Source organism: Natrix helvetica (genome assembly GCF_964273705.1).
Source record: "Natrix helvetica genome assembly, chromosome: Z".
In the NCBI taxonomy this organism is placed as follows: domain Eukaryota; kingdom Metazoa; phylum Chordata; class Lepidosauria; order Squamata; family Natricidae; genus Natrix; species Natrix helvetica.
In genome coordinates, this window is record NC_138554.1 from 101,751,207 (window position 1) to 101,772,003 (window position 20,797).

Here is a 20,797-nt window from a genome sequence, read left to right on the forward strand (position 1 = left end):
CTATAGACTACAAAATATTTTTTTTAAATCCACCATAATTTCTTTCAATATAAATGTTGTCTTTATAATGTTGCTAAACAAGTTTCCATAGTCCTCATTTTTTTAAAATGAGAACATTCAGAAGATAGAAATCTAGTTTTCTCTAAAAAGAAGCATCTTTTTGACAACTTTTCTACTAAAACAGATGTAAAGATAACATATTGCAAAGTGATTATTTATTTATTTTATTTATTTATTTAGTTTGCCAAACATGTACGACAGGGGTAGTTTCTGGCAGAGACTACAGCTGGTTCGCTCAGGGGCCTGCCGCGCACACATACACAATACAATTAAAATTGTTCTGTGCATGCGCAGAAGCAAAAAACAAAATGGCGGCACCTACAGCGCTATCAGGAGAACCGGTTTGGGGACATAGCAGGCCTGGATCTCTGCCGGTTCCAGCAACCCAGGCTGCCAAGCTACTACCGGTTCAGCCAAACCGGTCCGAATCGGTAGGAACCTACCACTGATGTACGAGATAACAGGCATAAGCAGTGACGTGCAGTGAGGTTTATGACTGGTGAGGCACTGACACAGTGCTGGGTTTCAAATATTTTTAGACTTGTGGACTTCAACTCCCAGAATTCCACAGCCAGGCATGCTCAGTTCCAATTTAAAGCGACAGCATTTGTTTTTCTCCTTTGCTCCTTCTTTCTTTTTCTTTTTCTTCTCCTTCCCCTCCTTCCTCCCTCTCTCCCTTCCTCCCCCTCTCTCAAACACACACACACACACACACACACACACACAGAAGTTGGGTTGGACTATCTCTCCTACCCCTTCCCTCTCTCACTCACTCTCAAACAAACCCCCACACACACAAAAGTTGGATTGGATATCTTTTCCAGTGGCTTGAAAGCAGCTCCTCTGCCATCCCCCCCCCCCATTCCCCTGCTGCCTTTCCCAAACACCTCCACCATTGCAAATTCAGCCTGCTGTCTGGGTGGAAAATGCCTGGAACACAATAAAGCCCACCCACCACCTCCTGCTGGCATGCTGGGGTGAGAGGAGAGGTAGAGAAGCCGGAGGGGAGCCGAGCCAAGCCTTCCAAAAAAAAGAGGCTGGGGGGAAGTGTGTGTACTACAGCATGGCTCTTTGCCTGGCTTCCTGCCTCCTCCTGTGGTCTCCTCAGTGCTCGCTTGTGCTCTCCCTCCCCAAGTGTAGTTTGATTGCAGGTGGAGCCAGGTTGCCTTTTCAAACTTGTAATCAGTGAAGCTGGGCTAGATTTTTATATAGTTTTATCCAGCTGTGTGTGTGAGAGAGAGAAATGAATGGAGGCCTGGGGAGGAAGTCACTACACTTGGGGAGGGAGAGCACCAGTGAGGTTAAGCAGAGTCATCCATGGTGAGGCAGCAACTAGCTCAGTTTTTTCCTTTTACTTTTTTTTTTCATGATGAGAGTGGTGAGGCTGTGCCTCACTTGCCTCACCTGACAGCACGTCACTGGGCATAAGTATAAACATGGACATGAACACAGGAAATGGGTATGAATAAATGGGGACAGTAGGACAGGGACAATAAGCACGCTGGTGCATTTATGCATGTTCCCTTACAGAACTCTTAGGAATGGGGTGAGGTACACAGTAAACATTTTAAGGTTAAACTGGGGGTTTGAGGATGTAACAACAGAGTCAGGTAGTGCACTCCAGGCATTGACTTCTCTGTTGCTGAACTCATATTTTCTGCAATTGAGTTTGGAGTGGTTTAACTTGAGTTTGTATCTATTGTTTGCTTGTGTATTATTGCAGTTGAAGCTGAAGTAGTTATTGACAGGTAGGATATTGTAGCAGACATTTTTTTCTACTATGCTTAGATTAGACTGTAGGTGGCATAGTTCTAGGTCAGTGATGGCGAACCTTTTTGGCTCATGTACCAAAAGCAGGGGAGTGCAGAGAGGTCGTGCACAGGCGTGCCACACCCATAATGCTATACACATGACTCTAGCACGTATGCATTCACGACCAGTGCTCCCCCTCATTTTTGGCATGCTTTTTTCGCCCTCCCCAGGCTCCAGAGGCTTTATAGGAGCATGGGGAGGTCGAAAACAGCCTCCCCCTGCCCCCCCAGAGGCCCTCAGAGGCTTCAGGAGCTTGCCTGAAGCCTCCAGAGAGTGAAAAACCAGCCCTATAGGCAAACCGGAAGTTTGAGAACAGACTTCCAGTTTTCTCCTAGGGCTGGTTTTAGTCCTCTGGGGTCTTCAGGAGGCTTCCCAGAAGGCTCCGGAGAGCAAAAAACTACCCTATAACCAAACTGGAAGTGACTTCCGTTTTTTCCATAGGGCCGTTTTTTGCCCTCCGGAGCCTTCAGGGAAGCCTCCTGAAGACTCCTGAACACTCCATAGGGCTGAAACCGGCCTCACAAGCAAACCAGAAATACGTTCCCGAACTTCCGGTTTGCCCATAGGGCTGGTTTTTGCTGAAGCCTCCGGAAGGCGAAAAATGGCCTCACAAGAAGGCCAAAGTCAGCTGGCCAGTGCAACGTCTCACATCCCTGACAAATGGCTCCACGTACCACCTGTGGCACGTGTGTCATAGGTTCTCATCCCAGTTCTAGGTTGTCCAAGCCCAAAATTTCAAGCCTGGTGGAATAAGATATTCTATTGCGACCAGAGGAGAGGAGTACTCTTCTCGTGAAATACCTCTGGACTTGTTCAATTGTATTAATGTCCGATATACAGTGTGGATTCCAGGCAGACAAGCTATATTCGAGAATTGGTCTGGCAAAAGTTTGTATGCCCTAGTTTGCAATACAATTATGTTCTTTTAAAAGTTCCTTTGTATTCAAAAATTATTTTAAAGTTATTTAAATAAAGTTATTTGTCTAGTACTGAATATACAGAGTATTATTCCTTTGAAATAATGTTAAAATAGGGAATCTAGATTCCAGTCCTTGCTAAATACTGAAATTCACTGCTTGATGTTTCACCAAATTTCGACTCCCAACAATCTATTTCACAGACTAAAATTAAGGGAGATCTTTACAAGTACTGACTTGAGCGTCTACAGAAAACATGATCTGTAAATGCTATATGTAAACAAAACAAAACAAACAAACAAACAGTACCTTCTCTAAGAATACCATTACATGCTCCAAGGGTATTCCAGACAGTTCTGAGAATCTGAGGTCTTCCTTGTAGTTTTCTGTTCCAATGCAATTTGCAGTCTTCATAACCAATACAAGTTTATGCTTCATAACACTTGGTATCTAAATCAGAAAGATAATAATAATAATAATAATAATAATAATAATAATAATAATAATAATAATAATAATAATAATAATAATAAACACTAACAATACCACTAACAATAACAATAATAATCAGTCAAATGCAAAAAGCTGCACTGCTTGAATCTGCACGTATATTATGAAAATACGTTACGACGTTCTAGGCCCCTGGGTGGGGCCCGACTAGTAATTAATGCCAAATCCGGCGAAACAACTGGCCGCTGTGATACAATTCTGTTGATGCAATAATAATAATAATAATAATAATAATAATAATAATAATAATAATAATAATAATAATAATAATAATAGTAATAATAATAAAAAACCAATGATTTATCCCACTGTGGAGCTGTTGCTTTACATTATAGCTCTGGCCAATACCCTGCAACTATTTAGATTTAACTCTAGAAAGAAAAAGACTCATACTACATGAGACACTGTAGAATTTTATATTTTGATAGGTTGGAGGTGGGAAACCTTTTGCAGACAATGGCTGATTTATTGCTCTATTCATAGTAGGTCCAAGTGCTGTAGATCTTATTCACTGAAATCAAGGTAATAAAATGTCTGAATGATCTTTAAGAATGAGGGGAAGAGTTGCTGCCTAGGAAACAATCAGATAAGAGAGGGAGAACCCACAGTGGCTTAACAGTCAGAGAAAGAAACTTAGGAAAGGCCCACGTACTTTCAGGCTTGAAAGATTGATATCAGTCCTCTCAAGTAACCAGATAGGAAACCCAACTAGATGAATTAATTCTACTTTATTATAGAATTAGCAGAATTATTTAACAGAATCTTGGGGGTACAAACTTCCCACCACCACTTTACACTGCTTGACCCATTAGGATCGTGATGGCAAACTATGGCACACATACCCCAGGTGGCACACAGAGCCATTTGTTAGGGCGTGTGCTGACAGGTGACTTTGGCCTTCTTTTGAGGCCATTTTTCAGAGTGCAAAAAACTGGCCCTATGGGAAAACTGGAAGTTCAGGAACAGACTTCCGGTTTGCTCATAGGTTCGTTTTTCGCCCTCCGGAGCCTTCAAGGAAGCCTCCTGAAGGTGCCAGAGGTTGAAAATCGGCCCTACGGACAAACCGGAAGTCACCATTCCCAAATCTTTGGGTTCCTCGTAGGACTGTTTTTCGCCCTGCGGAGACTTTAGAGAAGTTCTTGAAGCCTACAGAAGGCTTCTGGGAGGGTCAGGGGGCCTGTTTCCCCCCCCCAGGCTCCTAGAAATCGTCTGGGGCCAGGAGAGGTCAAAAAAAGTGCCAAAAGCGGGGAAAAGTGCTGGTTGCACATGCTTGTGAGCTGGGTCACGCGCATAGCATTGTGGGTGTGGCACGCCCACACATGACACCCCTACGTTCCCCCCGCTTTTGGCACGGGAGCCAAAAAAGGTTAGCCATCACTGCATTAGGACATGCCTTCCTAAGGTTTTTTCCTCTACTTTTTAAGCCACTGTAGGCTACTGCCATTGTTATCGGTTTTCTAGGCAGCATTTCTTTTCCTTGTCCCTGAAGGTCATCCAAACATTTCATTACAAGGGGTGGTGGTGGAAGATGCCTTAAACTCCTTTAGCTCTTAAAAAATCCAAAGATTTTGGTCCCATACATTTTGGATTTTGGGAGACTGGTGTAGGGCTTACAAAATGGGTGCTGTTGGGTACAAGTGCATACACAGAGCTGCACATGCATGCTTGCCCATCGCTTCCACAGCCTGGTTCTTTATATATATATATATATTAAACATAAAACTTTAATGGCTATATGGATAGTGTGTTGTCTGAGTACAATTGTTTTTGAGTAATAGTATTAATAATAAATAATAGTAATATTCATAACATTAATGATAAACATTAGTAATAATATAACATTAATGATAATCACAAAATAATAATATTTACTAATCCATTTTAATAAATCTTCAATTTAGTTACAGTAATCATTTCTGTATGTGTTTAAGTTTCTAACTTCTGTTTCTGCTAATTAGCCATTGATAAAACAAATCCCATGTTAAAAATATTCCGTTTCTTTCTTCACCTTAATTTTGAATGTTAGTCTATCCATTTCTGTACATTCTAATATTTTTATAACATTTTCATCTGTAGTGATCTCTTCATTTTTCCATTGTTGTGCAAAAACAGTTCTAGCTGCAGATAACACATGTAAGATTAAATATGTATTCCCTTTATTATATTTTTCTGGTATAATATCCAACAAAAATATTTCTGGCTTTAAGTCTAGGTGTTACTATTTTTCTTCCAATCATGTGTGTATTTTTTCCCAATATCTTTTTGCCTTCTGGCATGCCCACCACATGGGATAGCACAAACCTGGTATCTAATTACATTTCACTTAAGTAGACATATACTTAAACATTTTGCCAATCCTGCTGGTGAAAAATGCCATGTATAAAACTTTTTATATAAGTTTTCTTACATGCAGTTGACATTGTTAATTTGTAATTCTTATCCCACAATTTCTGCCATTTATCTAACTCTATAGTATAGCCAATTTTTTGGCCCATACTATCATTGTTTCCTTTACTTGCTCTTCTTCCATTTTAAGGCTTCATAGGTAAGGGTTTTTAAATTAGTTTTTCATCTGCCCCTCTTAATATCTGATCCAGTTCTGTTGATTCTTTATAAAAACCACAGCTGGTTCTGAATGGGCCGCAGCACGGGGGTTGGGAACCCTTACTCTATGCTATACAATATGCCATATATATTATGCACAGAAAGGTGTGCAGGGCTTATATTTCCTGCAATATCATAATGTATAAAGGGCTGCTTGATGCTTTACAGATCTTACTCATGATCACTTTTGCCTCTAAAAGGTATACACATCAAGAGTGTTCCACCTGCTTCCCGAAAGCCATCATTTACTTTATCCCTTAAAACCCTGCCAATTTTCCTAAATGGAAAAAAAAATGAATTGAAATTTAAAATCAATCATTCAGGGGAAACAAGACATATGCCTATTACTTATTTATCTATCTATTTATTAAATTTACACACCACCCATTTCACCATGGTTGTTCTGGAAAGTTTATAAACAATAAGAAATGATAAATTAAAAAAAAAACAATTAATTTTTTTAAAGTTACATATGAACTAAGATCAAGGAGACTGCACACTCAGGGCTGAGGTGGTCTTACTACATCTCTATCAAGGCACATCCCTATCAGTATCTCAAGCCAACCAGAAAAACTAAATTTTGGACTCCTCCAAAGGTCAGCAGATGGGAACAGATCTCTGATGGCAGAATGCAGGGGCCACAGTAGAAAAGGCTCATCTCCTCAACCCCGCAGGCTGATTTGTTTTAATGGATGGGGTCCCATATATCTATCTATCTATCTCTGCCTCTATCTCTATCTCTATATCTCTCTCTGTCTGTCTGTCTGTCTGTCTGTCTGTCTGTCTGTCTGTGAAAACACTCACGCAGGAATCACTAAATCTCCAGAACTGTAAAGCTTACAAACTTGAAATTTGGCATGTATGTTCCTCTTTGCTACTAAGTGCTCCGTAACAAAGGATTTTTCAAAATGAGCATCAGAACATTAATATTTCTTATATTATTATTAACATGCTCTGATGCTAAGAAGTTAGACGTTTCTACTCCCCCTCCCAACCTGAAAACTTTGACATGGGTATGGCCAGCATGTGACTCATCCAGCCTGCTGGCTGACAGTTTAAAGAGGTTTAAATACATACACACACACACACAAACACACTCACACATATATACACATACACACACACACACACACATGCATGCATACATATATGCATGCCAATTACCAACACCTTGAATTGGACCTAGATAACTGATAACCAATGCAGTTCATGCAAATGTGGTATTATATGCATCATGCTAGGGGCATTCAGAGCTATCCATGCCACTAATTGCATCAGCTGAACTTATGCATGTTCTTCTAAGGTAGCCCCATGCAGAGAATATTGCTTTTTGACCAGGAGTCTAGGAGAACCCATAGATTGCACACTACTTCTCTCTGGGGTAGTGCAACCCATCCCGAACTTAAGGTAATAAACAACTGGATTCCTACACTCCCAGTTGCTGTGCTTTACCAGGGTTCAGCTGAATCCTATTGACCCCCATTTGGATCCTTGCAGCCTCTAGGCACTGTGAAAGGACAGCCATAGTGTCACTTGGATCACCAAGGTTGGAGAGATAAGCCTAAGTGACATCTACAAAGTGATGATACTGCATTCCATAGTGTTGGGTGATCTCACCCAGTGGTTTCATGTAGATGTTAAAAAAGAGCAAAGAGAATACTGAGACCTGTGGCATCCCACTAGGGAGTGGCCATGAAATACTATGTGACCAGTATAATACTCTGCCATCCAAAAGGATACCGTGGTCAATGGCCCCAAAAGCTGTCAAGAAGTCATGGAAAGCAAGGATGCATTCATTATCCGCATTCCTGCTTTTGCCAGAAATTATTCCACAAGCGTGACCAATGCTGTATCTGGATTGAAATCTGACTAAAAGGGGTCCAAATAATGTATTTCATTCAGGATGCTCTGGAGTTGCAATACAACCACTTTTTCCACCACCTTCCCTAAAAGGAGGAAGTGGGAAAATGGATGGAAATTGTCTGTTCTAAGGAAGAGAAAGATTTGCTAGTCAGAATCCAGGAAAAATCAAGGAATTTTAAATTTCAAAGTTGAACTAAACAAGGGTAACTAAAATGGTTATGGGGTAACCAGAAATTTTCTTGGCTTTGTTTTAACATGACATTTAATCATAACTTAAAGAATATCTGTCCATCATTCTTTTTGTCACAATACAGCTGCAAGAATCTAGCAATACCTTCTATCTCTTTGCAGGCCAAACTGAAATATTTTTCATTTTAATTATTTAAGTATTTTTGCCCTGTAAACTAACTAAACTAACAATGGAAAGTAAGAACTTTCTAATGACCCACAACTTCTAGTATAAATGCTTACAGAATATGCAGAAGTGGGTGGAACTGATTTTTGGAATAAAACTTTTTGGAACTGATTTTTGGAATAAAAAACTTAAATGTAAAACACAAACTGGATTAGTAATTTTATTGATTGGAATTAATCATTCATAGAGCAAAAATCAAAGTGATCCCATTCCACATTTCTTTGAATTTTGTGCAACTCTGATTTTATATATAATCAATGTAATCTGATGCCAATTCAAACCTAAACAAATTGTTTAAAATCTTGCCCTGAATTATGTGTTATATTAAAGCCGTAGCAAGCAGTTCTACAGAATTCCCCCCCCCCCAAAAAAAAAAATTGGATATGAACTTTTTGTTTAACTGTGGAGAATTTTGAGAAGGTTGATGGGACTAAATGTACTATAATATGGATGCTTGAATGTACTATAATAGGGAAAGTTGGGATTGTTTTACTATCAAGAAGTTGCAACATTAAAATAACCAAATAAAAATACTGTATATGATTGATTTACAGTACAGTTCAAGTGATTGAGGTTAAATACATCAAACAAGTAAGAGATAATCTTTTTAGGGGGATCCTCACCAAAGAATCTGCTACTTATTACCTATTGGTATTATGAAAGAAAGACCACAAGTGGACAAGAGCATACCAACAGCTCTAGAAGCGTCCATAGTTCCACCAGTGATAGTTTGTCTTTCATATGGAGAAATCATTGCCATTTTAACTGTAGGAAAATTGTATCCCATTATTCAATAGATAGACCCTGCAAGTGGATTCATGCACTTGCTTATTAAGTTTCCTATTCCCTCACCCTTTTTATATCCACGTGACTGGATGCCGAAATAGCCCCCAAACAGAAGAAAACTCCTTTAAGAATAGTAACTATGTACGAAACCATATTCCCTCCTTTTACCTTTGTCTCTAAAGCCAATCCTCCGGCCACAGAGTTGTAGAAGGCCAAGAAAGCTGGGCTGTTACTCTCTAAAAAGTCCGTCAGGAGCTTTTGGTTCTGTTCCTCTTCCAGAAACTTGCTCCATTTCTCTTCTTTGACCCTTAACAAATGGGCCAGGCGGACACCAACGAACTGCACCCGCTCATCGTCAGCGAAACTTTTTTCCTGCACTGTCTCGTCTTCCTCGTCCTCCATCGCCAACCGGAGTAATACAAGCGGGAGAGCCGAGTGAAACTCCTTACAACAAAGCTTATCGTCGGGGCACTTCTGCGTCTCGTATCCTTGGGATTTCTTCCCGACGCTTTGATGGCTAAATTACGCCTTGGGTTTTTTTTTTTCTCTCCTGTCCAGCTCACCTGCCTCCGCTGAGCGCGCTCGCCCACGCGAGTCTTCTTTCCCACACCAGCGCAGGAGCTTCGCTCAGTTGCCCTCCATTACCGCAGCGACAGCAGCGTCCCGTTGCCCTGGGGACCAACTAAGTCACACACAGGCCACCCGCAGTTGCGGCGGAAGGGAAACAAATCACAGCTTTAGCCAATTAGGGCCATACTTTTTTGAAGAAGGAAACACCAGCTGTAAAAAAATAAAGTCGGGAGAGGATGCAGCTAAGCTTCTGAGGGAGAGTGGCGAAATGCACAATGCAGTCCTGCTCTGCTAAAGTCTAATACTCTTGAGCCTGTGGGGTTGGGGAGTGGGGCTTGAATCTTTGAATGAATGGGCATGAAAATACACATGTTGCTTTAGTTAAGTTTGATGCTGATTCTTATGGTTGCAATATTTTTTGCCTATGTGGATGTTGTTTTGGTTGTGAGCTGTTGTTTGATACAAGATGAGCAACTACAGAAGTTTGGAAGAAAAAGAAAGAGCAACAGAGTTTTGTTAGCACGTTTTCCTTGTGGCTGAAGTTAATGATGAATGACAATGCATCTTGTTTGCACTCTGAGTTCTTTACTTTCTAAAAGTATCAGTACTTTCTAAGACATGAATTCTGAGGGATGAAGTGGGAAAATAATTAGCCAATATTTTAAAAATGTGAGATTGTGAGGTTTGGGACGGAAGGTGAGAGCTATCTATCAACTTCTGTAAGCATTTGGCCTTCGTGTGGTGAAATGACGTGGTCGTGAAAATGAAACCCATCTATATTCTGAATCTATATTCAAAAATGAATACAGTAGATTCTATCAAGTTCCACAAACAGATTGAAACTTAATTAACAATGGATTTCCCAAGAAAACTGATAGTTTTAAGTCACTTCCATAGATACCATGAAATCTATAGCTGTCCTCAGGTGACCAAACTGCCATGTGACTTCACATCACCTTGGCAACCCAAGCCAATTTATTCCCTTTCCAGGTTATACTGTAAGAGCAGCTATACAGAACTGCCACTGGAATTACATGACAGAGCAGCTTCCCATTGACAAGATGGGCTATCCCTATTCTATCTGAGATAACTCTGTCTTCAAAAACCAAGAAAGTTGCCTTCCCCTCCTCCCTCCACACACACACACACACACACACACACCTATCTATCTATCTATCTATCTATCTATCTATCTATCATCTATCTATCTATCTATCTATCTATCTATCTATGTATCTGGTATATATTCATATTTTTCATACTATAAGATTCTCCTAAGTATAAGACTCACCTAGTTTTTGGGGAAGAAAACAAGAAAAAAAATCCGCCTCTGCCTCTCAGCAGTTTTTCTCCTTGCAGCAAACAGCAAAAAGCATGGTCAACTTCAGCACAGCCTGATTTAGCAAAAGCCGCTAACTGGCGGTTGGACTGGCCTCCTGGAATACTCTTCCAGACTGTGGGGATCGCCACCATCCATCACCATTGCCACCAATCGCTGCCCCCACGTGCCCCATTTTCAGCCCCCTTGTGACCCATTTTTGGCCTCTGTGAATTCCATTTTCAGCCTGTTGCAGGCAGCAGCGATCCTCATAGCCTGGAACAGCTGATAGGGGGTATTCTGGGAGGCAGATCCAACAGCAAATCAGCTGCTTGTGCTAAATCAAGCTCTGCTGAATATGATCACACTATTTTCTGTTTGCTGCAACGAGGAAAATTGCTGGGAGGCGGGGCTTAGGCAACATAAGACGCACAGACATTTCCACCAACTTTTTGTGTGTGTGTGTGGATTGAATTTTATACTCCAAAAAATGCAGTGTGTGTGTGTATATATACATACATACATATTGTATATATATATATATATGTATGTATGTATGTATGTATGTATGTACGTACGTATGATGTATGTATGTATGTATATTTATATATATATGGATTTGTGCATGGGCGCGTGTGTATATATATATATATGTGTGTGTGTGTGTGTGTATGTATGTATGTGTGTATGTGTATATGCATATACACATATATACATATACAGTATATGTGTATGGATATGGATATGGATATGTACGTAAGGATTTTGCAGCAAAATGCACTGTAAAACTGCAGCAAGGAGAGAAATACATTAATACTGTACTATAGAGAGAAACATTTGCAAGTAAGGTAATCAAAAAAAGAAAAAAACATTTAAGATTAAAAGAAGTAGAAAAATGCTGACTGTGAGAGATGTTTTAAAAAGGCTGTAGAAGTGATTGAACAGAACCAAAAGAAGTCAAAGAAGGTGAATGGAATGAAAAACAAAAGCAATATAGAATTGAAATAAAAACTGAATTGAAGAAATGCTGAAATATTTTAAAGATACCCATTGCTTCTTGTCCTGTCCTCAGGTGCTTTGGAGAATAGCTTGACTCCCTCTTCTTTGTGGCAGCCCTTGAGATATCGGAACACTGCTATCATGTCACCCCTGGTCCTTCTTTTAATTAAACTAGACATACCTAGGTCCTGAAACCATTCTTTATATGTTTTAGCCTCCTAATCATCTTTGTTGCTCTTCTCTGCACTCGTTCTAGAGTCTCCACATCTTTTCTACACCGTGGTGACCAAAACTGGATGCAGTATTCCAAGTGTGGCCTTACCAAGGCATTCTAAAGTGGTATTAACACTTCATGTGATCTTGATTCTATCCCCCCGTTGATAAAGCCTAGAATTGTGTTGGCTTTTTTGGCAGCTGCTGCACACTGCTAGCTCATATTTAAATGGCTTTCCACTAGGACTCTTAAGATCCATCTTACAATTACTACTATTGACCAAGGTATACAGATAGTCCTCGACTTACAATAGTTCACTTAGTGACTATAGAAGTTACAATGGCACTAAAAAGTAACATGACCATTTTTCATACTTATGACCATTGCAGAAGCTCCATGGTCAGGTGATCCAAATTCAGAGACTTGACAATTATTCATACTTATGATAGTTGCAGTGTTTCAGGGTCATGTGATCACCTCTTGTGACATTCTGACAAGCAAAGACAATGGGGAAGCCAGATTCACTTAACAATCATGCTATTAACTTAGCAACTGCAGTGATTCACTTAAATATGGCAAAACGGTTGTAAAATGGGGCAAAAGACACAGCAACATAAATTTTGGGTTCAATTTTGGTCCTAAGTCGAGGATTACCTATGTTTAACAAGTGGTTCAAGATTGAGCAAGAAGTTAAGAATCAGATGTTTGATATCTGCTTCATTGTTTCATATATTTATGGATACATGTATAAAGAATATATGATATCAGTCTTATGTTGGTTGAAGATATAAATTGTTAAAAGACATTTTTTCTATACCTCAATTCAAACATGACTTTTTTTTTTATAATACATTTTTTTATTAGTTTTACAAAATTTTGAGGAAAAGGGTAATGGTAATGGGGCTTCCAGTTCCGGTTGTTGAGAGTGACGGACGTGTTTCGTCCGCCCTGCATGCTCTTGGTGGGCTCCCTTTGGCTGGGGGGGCACAGGGTGCCTTGAAGGGGCGCCCTGCCATATGGGCGGCTAGCTGGGGGTCCCCTGCATTGGCAGTGGCCGCAGAGGGGCTCCTTGCATTGCCCTAGGAGCCGGGAGGCGAAAGGGGGTCCGCGACGGAGCTTTTATGCTCCTGTGCGCTTTCGCATCGAGACGGCTGGATGATCCTGACAATTTGAAGGCTACAGCTGCAATGTGGTGAGATGGGAACTCTCCCCGATTCCCTTTTTGACATTTAAATGAAGGATTGTCAGCTTTCTGGAGGATTTTCGATCCCTTCCTGGGAAGTGTGATTGGAGGGAGGGGGATCCCCCCCCTTGGAAAAGCTGCTTTGGGCTGCTCTCCACTCTCGGAGAAGAGAGAGAGAGTTTTAAAATGAAATCACACTCATTATAGGCAAGCAGATGAATTCCTTGCTGCAATTGTGAGAGAAAAGTGATGATCTGACCCTTTTAAAGAAAACTTTGAAAACTTTTGGTTTGTTGCTTTCTGATCCCAGTGCTGGTGAAGCAAGATGGCACACTTCCGTTGTCTCTATGCACTTTGAAATTTGACTCCACCTATGGAAATTGCTGGCTTTGTGTCTTTGCCTCCGTGACACTCAGAAATATCCTGTATCCTGGACTTGGAACAACTGATTTTATTTTCTGGATTTGAACTATAGACTGCCTGCCTCGTGGTCTCTCTTGGCTATCCCCTTTTATAGCTGCCATTTTATTGTATGGACATAGACACCTCTGAGTTCTCTTTATTAAAATGGCTCCGAAGAGACCACCACCTGGGAAACCAGGCTTTGCTGGTTCTGCTCCAACATCTTCAACATCCAGCCCAAGCAGACAACAGACATTAACATCACTATTACAACCCAAAGCTCCCAAGGAGGAGTTAACTCATCAGTTGCTCCAAAAGCTCTTAAAGGGGCAGGGGGATTTGAAAAATCAATTGAAAGAAATGAATGAACAGCTCAGAGAGAATCAAAACCAAACGGCTCAAAACAAACAGAGACTGGAAGTCTTGGAGGAGGGGATGGCTGAGATGAGGGGGGAGGTGAGGGGGGTCCAGAGAGGAAACCTAGAACTTGAGAACCACATGATAAAAATGGAATTTGAAAGGATGTCTTTTTTCCTTAGATTTCAAAACTTAATTGAGACTGACAATGAAGATCTGAGGGAGATCATGACAAAAGTGTTGGCTGAATATATTAAAAAAGAAACAGCAGTTAGGATGGGATATTGACCTGGTCTATAGAGTTAATTCAGCTTATGCTAGAACACACAATGTTTCAAGAGAGGTTCACATTAAATTTCTTAGAAAGGCTACAAGAGATGAGATTCTGGGTGCACAAAGGGGGCAAATGTTAAAATACAAGGATAGAGAGATAGCCATCCTGAAACAAATCCCAAAGAAAGTAAGAGATAAAAGAAAAAAATATGCGCTATTAGCGAAAAAACTATTTGAAAAAGGATTTTGGTTTCGGTGGCTTTTGCCAGAAGGTATGCTGATATTCTGGGAGGGTGGTAGAGTTAGAATTAACACAACTATGGAGGCGGAGGTTTTTTTCATGGAAAAAAACAAAGCTCTCCTAGATAAAGCTGACGATACTACACAAGACACGGGAGGTGCCGAGGCTTTGCTGGCAGGCGGGGGGGAGGAGGCAACATTGAGAAAACTCAGATCACAGAAGTGAGTTGGAAAAATAATGCAATTGCTGATATAGGGAATCTTTTCTGTTCGATACAAAATAGATTGAAATTATTGAAAGATATAAGGTAAAAATAAGCTGTCAAAATTTAGCTAAGCAATAATCATTTTGTTTATTAATATGTAAAAGTTATGAGAATTGGGGGGAGTACCATTTCCTGCATAATGTAGCTGTCAAAATTTGTAACCATATCCATTACCCTTTTCCTCAAAATTTTGTAAAACTAATAAAAAAATTTATTATAAAAAAAAAATATTCAAACATTACTTTTAATGGGACTGTTAGCTACAATGTGAACCTAAGAAAAGACACATTATGTATTTGCATAAATAGCTGCACATTCCTAATGTAGTGAACTATGCAAGTTATACATAAATGATGGAATAAAAATAAAAATACATGCTGTGTAATTTGATTTGATATTTTCTGAAGATGGTGATATTAAAATGTTTAAATGACTGGAGAAAAAAATGGATAGTATATGATTTAACAATGTCTTATTAGACCATACTTTCATCCACTTTGTTAAATGAAGATTGGAAGTAATTAGCAAAACATAAAAATAAGCTGTAGAGGGGATGGGGCACTTAAATGACTAGGTGGTGAATGAATATGACTTGAATATCAAGGGTCTAATGAAGTAGCTTCTAGAAAGAATAAGCATCACATTGCAAAACAAACATATAAAGGAAGACCAGTGGGTCAAGAGGAAGGGAAGTTTAAAGAAGAGATATTTAGGTGATGCTAACAAGATCCTCAGAAAGGAGAAGTTGAAAGAATAAAAAGCCATATGATTCAGTATAGCGACATATAAGTATGGTTTGTAAATAAAAATAAACAGAATGGGATTGGCATAAATTAGGTTTAGTTTCATTTCTTTTGTTCTTGCCTTAGAATATTTCTTTCTCTTGCTATTTCTTACTCTTTTACTGCATTTTGTATATTTCTTACCATGAAAGAGGCTAGCATGATGCATTATGTATGTAGGTAAAGGTTCCCCTCACACATATGGGCTACTCATTCCCAACTCTAGGGGGCGGTGCTCATCTCTGTTTCAAAGCTGAAGAGCCAGCGCTGTCCGAAGTCGTCTCCTTGGTCATGTGGCCAGTATGACTAAATGCCAAAAGGGCACGGAACACTGTTACTTCCCACCAAAGTAGTCCCTATTTTTCTACTTGCATTTTTACATGTTTTTGAACTGCTAGGTCGGCAGAAGGTGGGACAAGTAACAGGGGCTCACTCCGTTACGGCACACTAGGGATTTGAACCGCCGAACTGCCTACCTTTTGGATCGACAAGCTCAGCGTCTTAGCCACTGTGTCCCTATGTATGTACATTAACTTGAAATATTTGTATACTTCATTGTAGACAATGTATATTTTACATATTTTAGAGCCCTCTACTAATAAGAAATTAATGTTAACAGAAAATGTTATTTTATCCTCTGCTCATTCTTCGTATCTATTCCAAAAACTTAGGAGTCTTAAAATAGATGTGAACACATGCAGTGAGACAGAAAGCTAAGACGGTCCTGTTCCATGAACAAGGGCACACTCATGCAAGATTGGTTATATTCTAGTTTTATTCACAAAGGTTTTCACAAAAAACTTTTTTGTGATTGAATCTTTGATTCCAAAAACTGAGAGTTGTTTTGGGCAGTACCTAATTTTCCAACTGTTGTCATTAGGAAATATCTGACCGGCATGAAGAAGTCTCAAACACAATCTGTAACATGAAGCATAATTGGAACTGTGGTTTAAATAAATTATAATAACATTTATTTTCTTGAATGTTCGTAGTATTTGGATTTCATATCTGTTTCAATTTTTGTTTAATTTATTGTGCAGAGAATGCTGGACAGTTTTAACAATCTATTTATGCTTCCTGAAGGTGGATAGACTATTTTCACAAAGATGATGTCTAAGACACACCATTTTATTAAAAATTGAGAATTTCTACAGAAATTCTCAATCATCCAGATGATAGTTGTCCCAAAGATGCTTTTCCAGAAGACAACTGGAATTTGGGTTTTTTTCTTTGAAAACATTTCGCTTTTCATCCATGAAGCCTCTTTAGTTCTGACAGGTGGGAAATGGAAGAATTTATATTTATATGCAGTCCTCTGGACATTAGCACTGACAGCCAAGAGTAGTTGGGGATGTATTTGTATTCTCCAAATCACTTGAATTAGACTGCATCTGGTGTGGAACTTTCTTGGGACTGTGTTGAAAGGACTGTTAATAAACAGGGATAAGATGGTGTCATATCCCTCCCCTACTGTTGAGGGAGGGCTATTTAATTTTAACCTAGATGGCCTCTTTGACCCTTTTCAAACCTGTGGTCCTGTCAAGAATGTGAACTTTGCTGTCTTCAAAAGAGTGACAGTTGTCTTTCAGGTGCAGAATCTTGTCCTAATGGGTTTATTCTCCAATGTTGTACCATGTGTTTGCGAAGTTGAGAAATCATGTTCTTTCTAATGGGCATTTAGAGGGTCCACTCAAAGGATATAGATTTCAGGAACTAGGCCTGCAAGAACAAAAGACAAAGCCTACAGGGAGAGAATTGCCTGATGCTGCATAGCAGCCCTTTTCAGCACCGGATTACCAATCCTATGAAGGCAGATTCAGGTTCAGAATATTTTGCTATAGCCTCTCTTGCGTCTGTCATAACAAGTTAAAAACAAAAACAACCAGAAAAAATCCTGCTAAGAAATCCCCAGGCTATGAACTGACAAAATATACATGTCTCTTCCGAGATCTATTGCAGTCTACAGATTTGGAGAAAGACAGGCTGTCATTATTTGAGAATTCATTAATTTTGTATGTATCTGTAGTTTGTAAGAATCTATGATGGTGTTGGTATCTATGATGATTTTAATGTATCTGTGGTTTTGACTTTATACTTATGCAAAATGGCAGGTGAGCTTTTCTTACATGCAGAAACTACATTTTCTTAAGATTTCATTATCTGTGATTGGTTGGCTAGAATGGAGGGTCAGCCTTCTGTGAATAGACAGCTATCTTCATACATTTTCAATCATATTATTTGTTGTACTTCAAAATATATTAACAAATTCTGTTAAGAAATACATACATATACACATGCTAGTTCCTAGAGTTTTCTTGTCAAGATTTTCAAGTGGTTTACAACTACCTTCTTCTTAAGAGTTGAAAGAAAGTGATTGGCCAAAGGTCACCCAGTTAAGCAGGACTAAAGCTCATGGTCTCCTGGTTTCTAGTCTGGTACCTTAATTACTTGCAGGACAAACACTGAAAGCAGCAACAATTTTTCTACTGGTTCTATTCTGCTGCTGTTACTTTATAGATTTTTTTTTGTTATCTAGAAATAAATCTACCATTATCTGATCACATTGTCTACTGTTTTTGGTATTTCATGTAGAATGTATCCTTTTATTTCCACATTGATACTTTTTGTATTATTATATATACTAGTTGAACCCAAAGTTGTGTCAAAATGATGAATTTGGCTAAATGTGTAAAATATAAAGGTTAAAAATAATATACATTTTAAAGTAAAATACATGTAAATCCAAAAGAATTTAATAAGTTACTTGCAGTGTTATTGCAGGCAACAACATCTACACAGTTTTAGTTCCAAATCCACAAAAACACACAAAATTTATACAAATCAGCATAGTAAAAATTAATGCCTTAAAGATTTTGCTGGAAGAATTAATTTGTAAATTCTGGAATGGGTTTTTCTTCTATTTTTTCTTCTTTTCTTACAAAAGATTTACAAGTGAAATATTACTACAAAATTTTTATAAGGGTTTTTTTTTTGTAAAACATTTACAATTTGACCATCAACTATTTCTGTTTCAAGATAATTATTTTTAACACCTTATGCTGCACATCAATTTCTGTGGGATGACAATTGTGACATGCATTAACAAAAAGCACAAGGCATCAGAAATGGACTTACGTACAAATTTTGTTGCAATAAACAATTATAAAATTGAAAAACAGGATTCAAACATCATGCTTACCTAACAAAAACTTTTTCTAAGTTACGTTTTATTACTTTTCTCATGAAACAATGTAATAATGACATAACACCAATTTGTAATGTAATCAGAAAACACCTATACAACCCTATACCCAATAAAGTATATTAAAAAGGAGGGGGGACTATGCCAACACTGGAATTCTATCATGATAAATACACTTTGCACTTGTAAATACAATAAAGCAAAATTTCATAATGGTGGCAAAGGGATGAACAGTGAAATGTCATTAAGCAAGCTACTACTGCACATCTGTGCCCTATTACATACAACAGTTATATCCCACCAAGTCAAAAAAAGGACACTGAAATTTACGATTCTTCTAAGAGTGAAAAGTGGACTCAGAACGGTATGCAGAACAGACTATCAAAATGTTTTTAATTTCAGGAGTAATAAGTGCACCTGCTAAGACAAATTTATCTATATTAGATTTTGTGACACCAAACAAATTTTGATATACTTGCCAGAGATTACAATAATTTGAATTTCATATTTGCATACTTAACTATGCAAAAAGAATATTTAACAATTGTGCAGAGTACTCAACCTTTTAGTTTTAAAGCATTTTTAAAATCTATTAACATGATTCTATTAGGAAATGTCATTTGCTTAACTATTTTTCAGCACTGATTGTAAAGCATAATATTAAATATTCATTTGATGTTCAAATTCATCTACAACAAATTAGTATTATCTAATTATCTAATATTATCTATATTAAATATATTGTCAATTTGATGTTTTAAAGCCAGATATATCAGTTGAGAATATTTTAAATGAGATATACAAAATGATATTTAAAAAATCTCAACTAATATTTAAAGTGTTAAATCTTTATAAAGGGTATAAGAAATTTAAAATTTATAACCATAGAGTAAAATTGTTTTTTTATTATATATGTGAGCTCAAATTATGAAAGACTTCCAGCTTTGTATGTTACTACACAGGGCATTCCTAAAGTGTACATAGTACAAACAAATACCAGTAGATCTCTGTCTTTTAAAAATGCATGCAATGTCACAAAACTGGGACTTGTATATGCTTATAAAAGTTGCTTGTTTGAAGTTTCAAGCAGTTGCCAACACAAAGTATATTGTTAAAGAAATTTCATTTGCCTGCACTGTATTTTTAAATTATCCAAATATTTTATTGTAAAAATGTAAAAAGTGTTCTTGAGAAGTTTTCAACAGGATAGATTACAAAACATAATTTTTATGACGAAATTGTTTTAAAAACCCAAAGTACTTTTAGCCATATTACTTTTTCCGCATTCAAATTAACAATTGCCACAAACCAGCAAAAGATAGCAGCACAGGAAAAATTTTCACAACACAATTAAGATAGATGGAGATTCCTGCCCATAAACCAATAAGCGCATCTAGATGCTAACAATTGATGTACAGTTGCAAGAAAAAGTATGTGAACCTCTTGGGATTACCTGAAGTTTTGCATGAATTGGTCATAAAATGTGCTCTGAACGTCATCTAAGTCACAACAATAGAAAAACACAGTCTGCTGAAAATAATACTACACAAACATTAGATGTTGCCATGGTTTAATTGAACATAACATGTAAACATTCACAGTGCAGGGAGGAAAAAGTATGTGAGCCCCTAACTTAATGACTTCTCCAAGAGCTAATTGGAGCCAGGAGTGAGCCAACCTTGACTCTAATCAGTGTGATGATATTGGATGTGTTGCTGACAGCTGTCCTGCCCTTTAAAAACACACACCTGTTTTGGGTTTACTAGTTTCAAGAAGCACTGTCTGATGTGAACCATGCCTCACAGAAAAGAGCTCTCAGAAGACCTACAATCAAGAATTGTTGACTTGCATGAAGCTGGAAAGGGTTACAAAAGTATTTCCAAAAGCCTTGATGTTCATGTGTCTACGGTAAGACAGACTGTCTACAAATGGAGAAAGTTTAGCACTGCTGCTACTCTCCCTAGGCATGGTCGTCTGGTAAAAATGACTACAAGAGCACAGCGCAGAATGCCTCATGAGATAAA

At 38.4% G+C, this 20,797-nt stretch overlaps 1 protein-coding gene across 1 annotated transcript in view; it reads right to left on the minus strand.

The window, feature by feature from the left end:
- Positions 1 to 9,438, minus strand: part of DNAH11 (dynein axonemal heavy chain 11) — a 190,316-nt gene extending 180,878 nt beyond the window's left edge. Inside the window, exons 1-2 of the mRNA XM_081971445.1 lie at positions 9,136 to 9,438; positions 3,099 to 3,239 (exon numbers count right to left, since the gene is read on the minus strand). Of these exons, the coding sequence (XP_081827571.1) occupies positions 3,099 to 3,239; positions 9,136 to 9,369 (375 nt within the window). The 5' untranslated portion in view covers positions 9,370 to 9,438. The remainder of the gene's footprint in view (positions 1 to 3,098; positions 3,240 to 9,135) is intronic.
- Between the last annotated feature and the right edge of the window lie 11,359 nt (positions 9,439 to 20,797).